Source organism: Harpia harpyja, chromosome 1, assembly GCF_026419915.1.
Source record: "Harpia harpyja isolate bHarHar1 chromosome 1, bHarHar1 primary haplotype, whole genome shotgun sequence".
NCBI lineage: Eukaryota > Metazoa > Chordata > Aves > Accipitriformes > Accipitridae > Harpia > Harpia harpyja.
The window spans coordinates 94,130,316-94,147,420 of record NC_068940.1 but is presented as its reverse complement, the minus strand read 5'-3'; the positions used below and the strand labels follow the sequence as shown (position 1 = coordinate 94,147,420).

Here is a 17,105-nt window from a genome sequence, read left to right as displayed (position 1 = left end):
CTCATTGTAGCTACATATTTGTGGTTTGCATATGTGGAAAAAGACTTGTGAAAAGAAAATAGTTGATTCACTGTAATCTGAGGGTAGTGATCTTTTCTGTTTCAGCAACCCTTCTTATTAATGGGATTGGGGAGTAGTTAGGGTAATTCCCCAGGTCTCAAAGGATGCCTTTTGCCTTTTTCTCCACCTGATGCTGACTGCTTCTGGCTTCTGTGCTGTCAGTAAACATAAGGACCAGGACTTGTGCAAGGATTTGCTGAAGCCAGAAAAGCTATGTTGCTTTGTATGAGACCCAAAACAATTCTTGCTTATCTGCCAGGAAGACTAAGCTTCTGGGTTTCTGTTGTTCCGAGGAGTGACTTCACTTAACATTCTTGGTGCTTTACTTGAACAAAATGGAATTTTTTTTTTTTATTTTATTTTTCACTTTGAGGGAATTTATTATTTTATTTCTGAATATCTTTGTTACTTTTAAATGAAGACCCTGGTAGTTGCAGGACTTGAGGCTTTTTAAGTTTGGGGTTAAAACCTTTATGCTATTTAACTCCTAAAGGATCTTTTTAGTTATAAATAAACAGAAATGTTGAAATATACTGCAGACCCTGTGTAGTTGTAAGTTCCATCAGTTTCTACACTTTTACCACAGTATAGGGTAGCTCTGGTCATTCTGCTTAATGACTGGGGTTTTTTTAATGTGATTGCGTGCCTGACTCAAGTGACTCGGCTGGTGTAGGTAAACTGAAAGAGTGAGGTAATTTGGCTGATTGAAGTGCATTGGACATGCACTTAGTCAGCCAAAAAGCATTAAAAAACTGATTTTAATATTATAATTTTATTTTTCCTTCCTGAATTAAATTTTTGATGACTAAGTAACTGACATGATGTCCCTCTCATAGTATTTCTGAAGCCACGAAGTATTTATTTGCTTTCAGTTGTTGAACCATGCTTCCTTTGTAACCCGTGCTAATGCTGCTTTATCCATATGTTTACTATCACAATTTATTTTTACTAAATGAAGATTCCCTGATTCATGGTGAAGAAAATGCTTTGTTACATTAAGCACAGTGACACTGAAGACTCTTTTTAGTCAATCTGTATATTTCGCTGGTGGGTGGGAGAGGAAATCTGTGTTAAAACCTTTCTCAACAACCATCTGATGCCTCTTAAAAGTAATGGTATGTATTTACCTTGAGGCTGACTGCAAACCTCACAAGGGTATTTAGATCTAGACTGTCACTGGCTCTGTGTGGCGTTAGATCTTGAGACTGTAACAAGTTGATGTTCTTTGTTATTAAACCATTTGGAAAGTTTTAAATAAAACTTGAGTCATTGCCTCTAATTTGGGTCTGTATTTTTTTCCCCTCTGTTATTAAGGATTCTTCTGTGTGATCTCAGAGAAGTTAATTCAACTCTGTTTCTCAAAATACACATCCAACAATTTGTATTAAGTTTGTTCCAGCCACTTTGTGATCTGCCTATCATGTAATGAACTACATAAGAGAGAACTTATTATAGCTGTTCATCATGGTATCATGAAATGTAGGGCTTGCTATGGGTATTCTGAGGACGGCCTTTGCATGTAACTATAGGCTTGTTGCTGTTCTTTGCTATGATTCCAGTGGTCAATATGGTTTGTAAGAGGCAATTTTAAAGACCTTGCTGCAAATAGCTGCTAAATGTCTTTTAGCATTGAGTTCAGCAATTCAGGGATTAAACAGTGTCTTTGAAGAAGTGGATATCAATAAGTTACACCTATCAGAGGTACAAGAATATGCATGGGAAGTTTATTACCTAAAAAATTTAATAAAATTACTAATACATGTATATATTCAGAAACCCCTTCATTAGATGGCCCTCTTAAGTGTAGTACATAAGTGTGTGCATGGTTCAATTTATTAAAATGTTTTACAAAAAAATTAAAATTTAAATAGTTGGGACAGTTGAACTTCTTGTAACTGGAAGATTTTGCATAGTATGCAACAATACGTGGAATTGATAACCAACATCGTAGTCAACTGGTTGCATATAAAAGTATGTTTATTACTGTGTTGGAAAAGGTTGGGGGAGCAGAGGCACAAATTTTGCTGTCAGGTTTCATTTTATCAGTGTATTTAACTGGAATTTTAAAAAGACTTCTGACTAAAATCTTGAGCACATCTACTTTTTAGAAGCTATAAACTTGTGCAATACACTATACGTTAAAATTAACTAAACTTTTTTGGCACATGAAAAATAAAGAAGTACAAGTAGTGACTTGTGGTTCAGCTGAACAAGATGGCTAAACTGATCTAAGAGTTTGCTGATGCCAAAAAGGAGCAAGCTGTGCTCTACTGTCTGTCTTGCGCTGAATTTGGTGCTCATCTAGTCCATTAGTGAACCAACTCAACTGCTAATATGACAGAAAACCATCCTGGCTAATATTTCTCCAGATTGGCATGATGAGTCGGTTCAGCACAGAATTAGATCAGTGCCAAATCAATGCAAGAGGGCTACAGAGGCCTGTGGCTGAGCAAAAGGGAGCAGGATTACCCCCCATGAACAGCAGAGAATTGTTAAATCACTTAAGCCTGTCTTGTCTGACTGCACTCCTCTTAATACAGAGTTCTGAATATAACACACTTTCTTCCCCCTCCCTCTAGCCCAAGCACTCCTCCTACAAGGCAAGCTGAATATCAACTTACGCATTTTTGTTTCAACACAACAGGAAGCCGACAAGATCTCGAATTGTGAGAAAATTCATCTATGAAATTCTTAAACAGAAATAATTTGGAAATTTCAGGTGCTATCTCAAATGACAGTGTGATTAGTACAGACTAACCAGGAGAGGCTTCTCTACTAAAGATAACTAACACTTTCTAACTAACCGAACTATTCCTGCCTAAGCTGATACATTATTTATATCATTTGTTTGAAAGGAAAGCTATTAGAAGTTAATAACTTCTTAAAAAGTGTTTGAAACAGGCTCTTTATTTCACAATGAATTCTGTAGGTAATTGGTCTGACACAGCAGAGCACTTCTTTTGAATGATGGAATCTTCTTTTAATGAATACAGTATTTATTCTTGTAGCTTAAACTTTAAATATGTTCTATGGGGCTATAGTAGTATGCTGGACAATACACATTAAACTTCCACTGTTAGCTTTAGTCTTAAGATAGGAACAAGATGGAGTTAATATAAAACAGCACAAAGTCCTTGAGCTTGTGTTCTGTAGTTTTCTCCATTTCTTTTGAAAAAAGAAACTCAGCAGCAGGAGAATTAGTGGAACTTGTGTTTCTAGTGCTTTATCTTTTTGTCCAGGTGCCCCACTAAGTATCATCATTGCCTTCTACACTCCCAAGATGTCCAGTGACATCCCTGCTTCAAACTGTACAGCAGCAGCTCTGTAGCTGTATGCATCCATATTGCTTGCTGACTACTGCCAAGAAGGAAAATATGCACTTAATAGACTTCCACCCTGGTGGGGTCACCAATTTCTCTCATTTTAGTGTGGCAAATACTCTTATTACTACAACTTTCATGAGAATCATCCTTGAAACTTCTGAAATGTCTGTCAAATTTTGTTGAAACTAGCCATTTGTGTTACAAATTCTTGGGAGTGGAGTGCCATTGGTGTAAATAACAACCTGAAGATGCTGCCAAAGTGGAAAGAATGATAGTTTTGTGTCACAAAACTATTTATCTTGGAAATAGTGTAGCTTTTCAAGTAGGTTCATGGTGAAGTTCATAACACAGTTCTGTCAATAAATTTCGTGACAACTTTGCTGTAAATGTGTAATACTCACCTGCTGAGGAAACCTATGTTAAGCTACTAAAAATTCTGCAAGTGTGGGCATCTTATATAAAAAAACAAAAAAACCCCAACCCCCCCCCCCCCCCCCCCCCCCCAAAAAACCTTACATGATCCTGGCAGTTGTTCCAAACATTATTTCATTGGCAACCGCATCCTCGCTACCTCAATATTCAGAAGTGGATTTAAATTCTTTCTTTCTGTTGTGTACTACCAGCTACCCAGAAGGCAGGCAAGGCTGGTTCTATATTGTATTGTTTTCGTCTGTCGCCTTCATGCCATCTGGCCTGTGCTTCGAAAGCCTGTCTCCTCCCTTACAGCTCTTCCACGGAGCATCTGCCTCCTGTACTTCTACAGCTTTTTCCTAATGATATGCTGACCTTCGAATCCCCTGGGCCTGACCTTTGCTGCTCCCTCTCCTCCCACATCTGTGTGGGCTAAGGTCTGTGAAGTGGCCTGTGAACTGAGCAGGGGGGAGCTGGGTCTTCATCTGTTACTACAGTAATGCTTCTTGTGTTTGTGTCACAAGACACTGCCACAGTGTCACCGGTATCTTTCCAGGTCCAGAACCTGGCGTGCTAGAGGCGGACTGGACTGTCTCTTGACAGAGCCCTGCCTTGTAATATGCTCAACTTTTAGTTATGCAGCTTCCTGCACTCCGTGACATGGTGCTATGTTCACAGGCTGCATGCGTCCTGCAGCTTACTGTGGTCCTGAGCCCCTCTGGGGTGCAGCTGGGTCCGGGCCCTGGTCTGGTGTTACAGTTCTTCCCTTCTGTGACGTGCTGCTGCCTCTGCCGTCGTATAACCAGACCCAGCAGAGGGTCGTTGGCAAGAATGCATTACATGTACCCAAACCCAGATTTATTCCATTTGTTCAGCTACCAGAACCAGAGGAAACCTTTCTGTCCCCCAGGGGGAAATAAAAAATAATCAAACCGTCCCTGCTGGAGCAGTTACCTATTAGGTCAGCTCATTTGTTACAGGTGACGAAGCTACAGAAACCATGCAGTGACTACTCGTAATCTGTTAGAGAGCTAGTTCCTCCTACCCATTGTGAGCTTAAGTTTTCAGATCTTAGGGCACAGTGGTATTTAAAAGCAATACACATAATTAACAGTGTTGTGAACATATGAATATGGTCTGGTGTATGTAATATGATGACTGCTGGTGCGGCTGTCCCGGTAAACTTCCCTAGCTTATGGGCATCCTCTGGAGCTTTTATCAATTCCAAACCAAAATGAATGAAATTAGCAAAATTATTTCTCCCCCATTCCACCCCAGCCTAGATGGGTGTATGGTAATGTTTGGATTTGAGGTATTTTTGCTGGCTTTACTTTTTTTTTACATTTTAATTTTTTTTAAATCACTCATGTAAATGACTCACCTATACCAACGTAAGTTTCTAACAGAGAACTCATTTTGTCTTTTCAGTGCAATCTGAGTAAAGTAAAAGTTCTTATTCTATATACACATATACATATGTATTTAGAAAAGGAAAACCTTTGAAATTACAATTGCTGATGCTTAAGTGTAAATATACTTTTATAAATCATATTTTAGTTCTATTTAACACCTTTGGAGTTAAAGAATACTTTTTACTTCTTTGTAAAGTGTATGTGAAAGATGGTCTTTTTTAGAACAGTTCATGTTTTAAGAAAGTTTCTGCTGCTCTGAGTGTGGGTCTGTTATTCCCAGTCTTTGCAAAGGAGTGAACACTAATGTTTTTAGCATGCAAAACGCTTGTTTTAATTACTTCTGTTTTCAACTGAATGGGACTAAAAAATAATATTTTCTTCACTTGAACTTGCTCATTTGAAGCCAAGAACTTGACTGGAAAACATAAGGCTTTCCTTTTCCAAAGTATGATTAAAAATTGTGACAATGCGCCATGTCTGTTATTTGTTCAACTTGACATCTACATGTTGCATAGTAGATATTCAGAAAAGAAAATAGCATGCCTCTTGATGTGATGTTGGCAAAAATTATTTTTTGGGGCAGGGGCAGGAGTGTGAAGGTAGTCTATTTGATAAAGGCTACAGATAAAAGATGGAACTTATTGTAACTTTTAAAGTACTTGCTTAGAATATGTAATTTGGAATACTTACATCCTTAGCAAACACTTGGAAATTTCATGACCTGCAATGCTTTTGAATAGTTTATGAATTGTTATTTCAACAATTTAAATGTATGGGAGAGAAAGAAAAGTACATTTTAATTTTAAGATTAATCTTCATTTTGCCAATTTAAGCAGAGGAATTTACTGGAAAATGTTTTCATCCAATATTATTTCATTCGACTATCAGATGAGTTACACTAGATAGCTACATTCTCATGAATGTTTGCTTTGCCTGTTTCAGTGATCGCTGTGGAGAAGACCCAAACCAGAAAGTAATCCATGGGGTTATTAACTCCTTTGTTCATGTTGAACAGTATAAGAAAAAATTCCCCCTAAAGGTAGATACACATTTCTGATTCGTGTTTTTAATTTTGAATGTTAAACTAAGTATATGTATTATTTGTCCTTTAAAAAAAAATTCTCCCTTTTAGTTTTATCAGGAAATTTTTGAGTGTCCTTTTCTGAATGAAACAGGGGAGTATTATAAACAAGAAGCTTCAAATTTATTGCAAGAGTCAAATTGCTCACAATACATGGAGAAGGTAAGAGATTCTTCTGTACACATGCAATAACTAAAATCTAATATTATCAATTTACTGATAATTGTAATACATGTTTTCCTGTACAGTTCCCATGGTTGTTCTTTGTTGTATGCTTTCATGCAGTTTAGAATCATAGAATAGAATCATAGAATCATTTAGGTTGGAAAAGACCTTCAAGATCATCAAGTCCAACCATCAACCATGCCCACTAAACCATGTCCTGAAGTACCCCATCTACTCGCTTTTTGAATACCTCCAGAGATGGTGACTCAACCACTTCCCTGGGCAGCCCATTCCAATGTTTGACAACCCTCTCAGTAAAAAAATTTTTCCTAATATCTAACCTAAATCTCCCTTGCCTCAACTTGAGGCCATTCCCTCTTGTCCTATCTCCAGCCACCTGACAGAAGAGACCAACACCCACCTCACTACAACCCCCTTTCAGGTAGTTGTAGAGAGCGATAAGGTCTCCCCTCAGCCGCCTCTTTTCTAGACTGAACAGCCCCAGATCCCTCAGCCGCTCCTCATAAGACTGGTGCTCCAGGCCCCTCACCAACTTGGTTGCCCTCCTCTGAACACGTTCCAGCACCTCAATGTCTTTGCTGTAGCGAGGGGCCCAAAACTGAACACAGTACTCGAGGTGCGGCCTCACCAGGGCCAATACAGGGGAACAATCACCTCCCTGCTCCTGCTGGCCACACTGTTCCTGATACAGGCCAGGATGCCGTTGGCCTTCTTGGCCACCTGGGCACACTGCTGGCTCATATTCAGCCATCTGTCAACCAGCACACCCAGGTATTTCTCTGCCGGGCAGCTTTCCAGCCACTCTTCCCCAAGCCTGTAGCGCTGCACGGGGTTGTTGTGACTGAAGTGCAGGACCCGGCACTTGGCCTTGTTGAACTTCATACAATTGGCCTCAGCCCATTGATCCAGCCTGTCCAGATCTCTCTGTAGAGCCTCCCTACCCTCAAGCAGATCGACCCTGCCTCCCAACTTGGTGTCGTCTGCAAACTTGCTGAGGGTGCACTCGATCCCCTCATCCAAATCATCAATAAAGATATTAAACAGAACAGGGCCCAACACCGAGCCCTGGGGAACACCACTCGTGACCCGCCGCCAACTGGATTTCACCCCATTCACCACGACCCTCTGGGCTCGGCCATCCAGCCAGTTTTTCACCCAGTGAATAGTGCACTTATCCAGGCCATGAGACGCCAGCTTCTCCAGGAGTATGCCATGAGAGACAGTGTCAAAGGCCTTGCTGAAGTCTAGGAAAATAACATCGACAGCCTTTCCCTCATCCACTAGGCGGGTCACCTGGTCATAGAAGGAGATCAGGTTGGTCAAGCAGGACCTGCCTTTTGTAAACCCATGCTGACTGGGCCATAGTTTAAACTATGCTTTTTGGTGTCATGGTTAATCTGAATATAAACTACAAATCTTGCCTATGGGTGGACCGTCAGCTTCAAAGTGTTTCATAATAAATGATAAATCAATTGCATTAAAAGTAAAAAAAAAAAAAAAAAAAGAAAAAAAGACAAATACCAAAACACGTATCAGGTTGATCAGTATTGCTTCCTCACTTCCTTCTTCTGTTTGTAGTAGCATAAAATGAGTTTTAACAATACAATGGTTAGAGAAGACTATATGGTAGAGTTGTTACAGAGCATTGTTAAAAATTACATATTCTGAGGTGGATTTTCTTTTGTTTTGCTTTGTGGTGTGTGAAGTCAGGTTGTGGTTAAATTACTTGTAATTCTTAAACCTTGCTTGATAAAGCAAAGATTAATACAAGATTAGGAGTCAGTCCTCAGTGCTATACTGTCCACGCTAAAAAGATAGAAGAGTTGAGGAGAAGGCGGTGAGATTGCTTTTAAATAATGAGCATAAGCTAATGGTTGCACACCTGAGATGAAATTCAGGGACAGGCTAAGACTTCAATTAAACCAAAAGAAATGCAGATTAATTTTGTCTATCATTAGCAGTCTGCTGCTGCACTACTATCCCTAGGGTCACCTCATATTCACTGGTTATAAGGACTTTTATGTCAGTATTCATATGACTGACTTTACGATAATGCCTATTTCCTTCATTGAAGTTATAAAGAGAGTTTTTATTAATAGCTCAGATGTACTCCTGTACCTTTTGAGCAGATGTTTATGTACAAGCAGATGGGTTTGGAACAGTTGAAGTGATTCTTATAGTCATATAATTAGGTATTGTGGTAAAACTTTTTCAGAAGGAATAAGGAGTATGGTAGGAGAAATTGGGGAAGACTGGTCACAAAATTGAAGGGAAGAAGAAATTTTGAGAACTACCAAGTGCTATTAGACATCTAGTAGTGACTGAGCCTAGTCAGTACTCGGAGTAGAAGATTGTATTAATTCAGCAACAGCCTGATTCAAAAGAGCAAATTTAATTTTTCAGCATCCCAGACAAGTTCTTTTTTAACTTTGTTACTTACTCATGTCTCTTGTTCTACATACATATACTGTTGTATATTTGCGGTTCTATAATGGTTGTTAGTATTTCATCAGCTCTCACTGTAAAAACTTGTCTGTAGGTTTTAGGTAGATTAAAAGATGAAGAAATGCGGTGTCGGAAATACTTGCATCCCAGCTCATATGGCAAAGTGATTCATGAATGCCAACAGAGAATGGTAGCTGATCACTTACAGTTTCTACATGCAGAATGTCACAATATTATCAGACAAGAGAAAAGAAGTGGTAAGTCTCAATGGTCACAAAAAGCGTTGAAGTGGGTTTTGTTGTATTCATTTAGCATTACAATTTACTGTCTTTATTCAGTGACCTTCTATGCACTTAAGCATTTTCAACTAATACATGTTGCTCATCTAGAAAGCCCAATTAAACCCTGAATGACATTTTTCTTTTACCAGGTAATTCATTTTCATTCTTCCAAATATATAGTCAAAACCTTCTTTTTACTGTTAACAATTCTTCTTTCAGCCAATACTCTTTCTCTTTCCTTGTCTTAGCTGGCTTAAAAACACACTGAAGTCCTGTGTCCTGTAGAATTGATCATATTTTATGCTTGTGTTTTCATTTGTAAACCAATGGCTCTGTCTTTACAGATTTCTTCATCATCATTTGACAGGTCAGGATTATAAAATATTTTGGCTTCTTTTCACAGCCACTTTTTATTGTCCTGAATCTTTCGTGACCTCTCTTCCCAAATCTTTTTTACAGAAGCAAATGTTCTTATAGTTATATTCCCTGCCTGACTAAAAAAATTATACTTCCTGATGACTACATGCCTCTTACCCTTGAAAGAGTGCTTTTTCTTGCATCGAAGATGGTATCTATTATGTGAAACAAATTATTTTTCACAGTCAAACTTAAATTGTATCTAATAATAGTGTTCAGTTTTCAGAGTTTTGCAAATTTGATCAGAGCTTGGATCCTTTTTTTGCAAAAAAACCCCCAAAACCATAAAAATTGCAGTTGCTTATTTACAGCTTTTCTAACCTGAGAAAAATTTCAAGCCACCACTGGAGGAAAACAAAAAGTCAAGAAGATATCTGAACTGATTTTAGTCAGCTGCTGCTAAGGGAGATTTAGGGAGGCCAAGGATTAAAATAAACTGATACAATACTTTTCTGTACTAGCCCACCTCTCCTCTCGGAGTCTCTCCTAAATAAGAAATATTAGAAGAGTGAGGTAGTCACAATGGCAGTGCTCAGTAAATACTGCTATTAGCCCTACTCTTTCCTCTTTTTCTTTTGTCAGTGATCCAGTGTATGTTGAATTTTTTTTTCAAAACAGTTGGTCTTGTTTCAGTCTTTGAAAAGTTCTGTGTGAAATTATGATACTATATTAAGTGTTGATTTTTAGCGTTTCTAAGCATATTCTATAAAAATGTATCTCTGTTACAGACATGGCAAATATGTATACTCTACTTCGTGCTGTGTCAAGTGGTTTACCTCATATGATTCAGGAACTACAAAACCATATCCATGATGAGGGCCTTAGAGCAACCAGCAATCTTTCTCAGGAAAATGTGAGTTTCCTCAGGCAGCTGAAATTACCTATTTGATTAACATTCCTGATGAAATGTTTACCCTTTTCTTTTTTACTCTATTCTGTTTTTTTAATTTTGTCTATATGAAATTGGTTTGGAACATTACAGATAAATTGTAACTTCTAATCAGCACGCTTAGCTGTGCAACACATATCTATCCTGAGAGTTGATTGTTGTGATCTAACCAGAAACAACTACAGCTAGATATTTCTCATTGTTGTTTGTTTAATGCTGTCATGGCAAGTAGGTCCTTTTGTTCCGTGTATGTATTTTTTTCCTGAATTTCTCTAAGTCAGTAGCATTTGCTGTTCTGGTACATTAGGAACCAATGATTCCTTTTAGTTTAATTATATGTTATTTGTAAGGACTTGACATTCTGTCCTGATTTCAGTGTGGTTTTTTCACTAATAGCTTTGGAGTCTCATATTTTCATGTAATTTCTGAAAATACTGTAGCTTAATTATTTTACTAAAGTGTGTTAAACTTTTTTCAGTTCATATGTATTTAAATTAATCAATTCCATTTTTGTTCCTCTAGCATTGCTGTTCAGAAACAAGCAAACAAGCTTTTATTTGGCATTATATTTGTACATGTATACATCTTGCTGTCTAGATGTGTGCTCACTTTAGGATGGTGACTTTAGCCATCCAGTGTTTCTGTCTATAATAATACATAGACACCAACTGTTGTAAATTCACTCTTTTATTGACTGCACAGGAGTGCTTACTCTTCCATAACTCCTGTGTGCATACTGAAAATGGGCTGAAGTCTTCAGTAGTACAGTTTGCTTTCGAAGTATTTATAAGTTTGTTGAGCTTATTCTTTCAAACTAGTAGTGTCTACACAGGGAAGTGAATGCACAGCCATGAGGGTGATGAAAATTCACAACCCTACATAGATAAATTCAAAATGTGAAATACTTGCTCCACTGTGTGGATTAAGTACTTTGTCATCAAAACATTTTTACTGCGTGACCTGGAATGCACTTCGGGAGCTGTGATGCAGCCAGTGCATTGCACACTGTTGCATTACTGCATGCCAGTTTGTCTACATAAGGACTTCTCTAATTCATTTTAGTCATTTCTGTACAAAATGTTATGCTGAAATGTGGTGCACTAAATTTGATCAGTAACTGTCCTATGCAGGAAAATTCAAAGGGTTTATCTGGATTTTCACTCTCTGAAGTCAGTGTGTAGGAGAAGCAGCAGCTTACTTATTTCAGTAGCTTATCGGCTTGATCGCTGTATTTACATGTTAGCACTAATGATTTTTGAAAGGGCTAATAAAGGATTTTAGGGTACGATGGAAAAGATTAGACAGCATGAGAGCAGTATAAACTCAAGTCTATGTTTGATAGCAGGACTGTAAATGTAGCCATAGACTATTTCCAAAACATGCTCAAGCACAGTAGTGTAAGAGTACAACAATGCAGAATCAATCCTCTCAAAGACTTAATCACTATGATTTTAACTTTTATCAAAAAGAATAATTAGGAAAAAAAGTACAACTTATGTAGGTATGTTTGTGTGTAGATAGTACTACTTTCCTCATTAACTTGTTTTCTGTTTTATCTACCTTTTTTAGATGCCAACTCAGTTTGTGGAGTCAGTTTTGGAGGTACATAGTAAATTTGTTCAACTCATCAACACTGTTTTGAATGGTGATCAACACTTTATGAGTGCTCTTGACAAGGTAACTTTTACTTAAGTAAAAAAAGCATTGGAAGACAAAATGCGGGACCCTGTTTCAGGTTGACCAAAATTCTTCAGGGCATCAACATATGTTCAAAGATAGAGTTCTTGTGCAGTTTTTCTATTTTAGAAATGCAGTGGAACAAAAGACAATCCAGTGTTAGGGGAAAAGATATGTACAAAGGAAACCACTTTAATACTTAAATGTTTTTTCTGAAAGAAAGACCTTTCTTTTCATCATAATTCAAAACACAAAGACAGAGCTAACGCATTTAATGTAAATTTAAGGGCAGATGATAAATAGAGAAATTGTGGGTTTGTGGAAGTTTGGTAGCTCTTACATGCGTTTGAACATGAATTTACTTGCTGCCATAATGTTTAAACTCTGCTGATAGTATTACTTACATAGAAGCTTTGTTTAGATTTTTCAAGTTGACTACAAAGAATATCTGGAAAGTTACATTACTTCAATACGTCGATCGCTGTCACAACAGCTAACTTTTTACAGGAGACAACTGCACTTGAAGTTAAATAAGCCTGTTTAGGGAAAGAGACTTGCTGCTCTTTTCTTTGAAATGCATAGCCATGAAGGGATTTAAGATAACAGTTCTAATTGCTATAAATTTTAATGATGATAATAATAATAATAACAACAGCAACAACAACAACTAACTTTATTGTTATTATTGTTATTATTATTACTAAATTCTGCAAAACATGCCTGAGCTCTTGAGGGATTAGGTGACTCCTAAAAAAAAAAAAGTACATTTTATCTAATCCATTTGTTAATTTCTCACCCTTTCCCATATATCCTTGTATCTTTTTACTAGAGAGTGCACTTAACTACTTTCCTATCTATAATTTCCTGTCATAGAATGCATGCATACGTTTCATTGCTCTTTTGTGGTGTTTACAGTAATTGTAGTTTGTAGTTAGGGTCATAGTCTAAGCTTTGACAATTTTCAGCCAAGGTTAATCTGGAAAGACATAGTGATGAAGATACCAGTAATAATATCAATAGTAGTTACCCATCTGTACTTGTGACATTGAGAAAATAATTATTTAGTATTTTAAAACAAATACTTATTTCAGTACCTTAATACATTTCTGTCTCAATTGCAATTAATGTCCTGTACCAGAAGGTGGAGTAATATGAGATTGACAGCTACATCTGCTGGCACATAGACAATGTACTTTTTCCTTAAATACATCAATTCTTCACTTCAGCATTCTTTATTACAATAAATATTTAAAATCTTAATCCCTTGTCAATTTTTCATGGTAGATATCAAAACTGCCATTGTTGCCTCTGGTATTATTGCAAAAGAGTGCCCTAAGCTTCAAAGAGTTTCATATTTCTTGTCAAGCCATGCATTCCTTTCTCACAGGGATTCGAGGGACCTATTATCAAATATTGGAAAGTTGAGGCATTGTATGAAAGAGTTGCTTGTTATTTCTTCCTTATAATAATAACAATAATAATGTTTTCCTTCCATAGAACTATCATTCCTAGGAACTATGGTCATGCAATATTTTTGGTTCAGTATTAGTTTAAAATGTTAATTTAAATGTGATAATGTAGTTTAGAAACTAATCTTCATGATTCTGATATCTTTGTTTACAATTCTAAACTGCCATTATCTCCTTCCTTTTCTTTTTCATCTTATTCAGGTTTTGTTCAGGTACCATATTTTTTGTACTGCATTGCTTTGAATTTCCACTTTCAACAACATTTTTTTCTCATCTTTAGTCTATCAAAAAATCCAACAACCAAAAGATCTTTCCTTTCTTACTGTTGTGAGCACACCATGTATGTTTTTCAGCTCAAGATACATGCTTTATCTGCAATTATTCCTCAGTTTCTTTCCATCCACACTTTTGGACCATACATATTGCTGTATACCAAAATCTTCATACTTTTACATTTAGGTTTCTAATCAGAACTTAATTTGTTCTCCTGCTTTCTGCAATTAACTTCTATTCCTCTACTCTTTCCACTTTTACTTAAATCTCAACTTAAAAAATGTTCAACACACAAATTCTCACAGAGCAGTAATTCAGACCCTTTTATTCATTGTTTCTTTTTTGATCCCCTTTTGTGTAGTTCAGTTTTGTAGGGTCTCAGATGGTCTTTGCCCTGAACATGTTTTTTATTTCTTCAAATTTCATAGAAGAAAAAGTTTTAAGTTAGTTACATTTCTTTCTCTATGTTCCTATGTAGGCTTTGACATCAGTAGTTAACTATAGGGAGCCCAAGTCGATCTGCAAAGCACCTGAGTTGGTAAGTGATGTATATTATTGTAGAAAGTAGTAATACTTTTTTATAACTGTCAAATGAATTGGCATAGGGTCCATCACATGATTATCCATTTCTCACATTGAGTCAGCCTCAGGTGTGTATTTCAGTAGTAATAAATAACTTAAGCTGCACACACATTTTGTGGGTGTTCAAAATTGGTGCAGTTGTAATTTTTTATAAAGAATTTGTATTTTCTTTGGATGTAGTATGTATTGTTTTCCTATGAATAGAGCCCTTGTAATAGAACATAAGACTGCAGACTGTGACTTACTTCATGCTTTAACATTTGTGTAGAAGTTTGGAATACCTTGGCATACATTTTTTCTCAAGCTTGACAAGTAGCTTTGGGTTTGTTTTTTCTTTTTTTAACTTGAGCTGGCCAAGTACTGTGACAACTTGCTGAAGAAATCAGCAAAAGGAATGACAGAGAACGAAGTAGAAGACAAACTTACAAGTTTCATTACTGTTTTCAAATACATTGATGACAAAGATGTATTCCAAAAGGTAACTTTTGATATTCAATAAATGTTAAAATGTTACATTTAAAGTATACTTGAAGAATGTGGTTATGCTTTTAAAAATCCTCATATCTGATTTTTTTTATGCAGTTCTATGCCAGAATGTTGGCAAAAAGATTAATTCATGGTTTGTCTATGTCTATGGATTCTGAAGAAGCCATGATTAATAAACTAAAGGTAATGTAATATTCTTCTAATGCAGAATAAACAGGACTATGTAATGTTGAGAGGGAGCAGCAGAGGGTGCTAGAGATAACTTGGCAATCAGATCCTGTTTCCAATAGCTGAAAGGAAAAACTAATTTCTTAGTAGTCTATGAAAGCTATATGGCCAAGTATCACCTAGGCATTTGAGATTTTTATGAAGTTTTGGGTAGTTTTATTAAGTGTGTTCAAATAATTCATATTTACATTCTAAAAGTACCAAGGACTTTCATAAACTAGCTCTATCTTTCAATTTTATTAAATAACATTGTTCATACAAATCAATGTATAGAAAGTGAAACTAAGTGTGATAATTTTCTTTTATAATGTTTGTTTTCTGTTGTAACTAGTGTTCTCTGTAAAAATTATAACAACGCTTCTGCTGACTCGATTTTCATACTTCAGTAGTGAATGTGCGTAATTTATATAATAAGTACTGTTTTCACTGTGAAACCTGTTACAATATTTCTTCACAGCAAGCCTGTGGTTATGAATTTACCAGCAAGCTCCATCGAATGTATACAGACATGAGTGTTAGTGCTGATCTCAACAATAAATTCAACAACTTTATCAAAAACCAGGACACGATTATAGATTTGGGAATTAGTTTTCAGATATATGTTCTACAGGTACTAATGTATGTTTATTACTATTGAGTTATTTGTACTTAATTAATTTTTATGGTTTGATAACAAGTGAACAATTTTTCTAACTATGAATACTTCTCATATGGAAACTTATACCTTGTGATCATTATGGAATAATTTATTTTCCTAGTGTTTCTTTTTAAAATTAACCCACTAGCACACTAAACAATAGTGATGTAAAATGCCTTGTGTTCTTGTCTTGATTTGATACTTCAGTGAGGCATGCATAATTAGCAGTAAAAAATAAGCAGTAAAACTTCTGGTGTAAATTGAATGTCTTATGGCATAGTATACACTATAGCTCTGTTTAATAGTGTTATTTTTTCTTAATGTATGTGTTGTATGAAAATGTTAATGCTTTTATTTTTCCTGATACCTTTAGGCTGGTGCATGGCCTCTAACTCAGGCTCCTTCTTCTACATTTGCAATTCCTCAGGAACTGGAAAAAAGTGTACAGATGGTAGGTTAGTAGGAAGCTTCTTGTAAACATGTGGAAATTGTAAAACAACTCCAAATAAAAGTTCATCACTCTAACAGAGAAAAACCTGAGCTGCTTGATTTTGTTTGTAAATCATGGCTATCCTGTTTCCCGTCCATACAAAATTTGGAAGAGTCACCCAAATGACATACTGAATTTATGTATGTATTTGCATAGCTTTATTTTTGACATCTCTCTTCTACACTTTGTGATTGATGAGGGAGATACTAATAAATACAATCAAATGAACTGGGTTGATTCTTAGCTTTAAAACCGATTCCTGATATTTAGATAAAAGAAGATTTTATTTCTAATATTAAATCTGGACAGATTTATAGCAGATTAAAACACAGATACAGGTTTCTTGTCCTGTATTTCATAGGAGCCATTCAAAATCAAGCTTCGTGCAAACTTCGTTAAAGCTAAATTTATGAATTCTCAAAGCAGTAAAGGTTTTACTTTGGCCAGATATTCTCTTTTTATGTGATTATTTCTGCTTTGTAGAGGTGGAATGTTTTATTACTTTTGATTGTGTTACTGTGTTCTAAATGTTGCCTGTACACTGTTTGTGTTAAAATACAGAATGTGTGTGTTGATCCTTGCTGAAGTGTATTTAATGGTGAAGTACATTTTAGGCAACAAAAATTTCATGTTATTTGATATAACAGATTTTTTTAAGCAATTTTTATACCTTAAATAGCTATCTGATGTAAATTATAATGGCAAATGTCTGTTTCTGCAGTGAAGGAGCTTTTTCATGTACTACTGCTAAGTATTAG

At 36.2% G+C, this 17,105-nt stretch overlaps 1 protein-coding gene across 5 annotated transcripts in view; it reads left to right on the top strand.

Annotated features, from left to right (window-relative positions):
- Positions 1-17,105, top strand: part of CUL2 (cullin 2) — a 56,463-nt gene that overhangs the window by 24,786 nt on the left and 14,572 nt on the right. For 4 of the 5 annotated variants that reach the window (XM_052805987.1, XM_052806002.1, XM_052805996.1 and 1 more), the window contains 11 exons: positions 2,640-2,726; positions 6,149-6,245; positions 6,339-6,449; positions 9,013-9,175; positions 10,345-10,469; positions 12,075-12,182; positions 14,403-14,462; positions 14,856-14,984; positions 15,089-15,175; positions 15,678-15,830; positions 16,231-16,308. In XM_052805987.1, coding sequence (XP_052661947.1) covers positions 2,640-2,726; positions 6,149-6,245; positions 6,339-6,449; positions 9,013-9,175; positions 10,345-10,469; positions 12,075-12,182; positions 14,403-14,462; positions 14,856-14,984; positions 15,089-15,175; positions 15,678-15,830; positions 16,231-16,308 — 1,198 coding nt within the window. The remainder of the gene's footprint in view (positions 1-2,639; positions 2,727-6,148; positions 6,246-6,338; positions 6,450-9,012; positions 9,176-10,344; positions 10,470-12,074; positions 12,183-14,402; positions 14,463-14,855; positions 14,985-15,088; positions 15,176-15,677; positions 15,831-16,230; positions 16,309-17,105) is intronic. The other variant, XM_052806010.1, reaches the window with a different exon arrangement.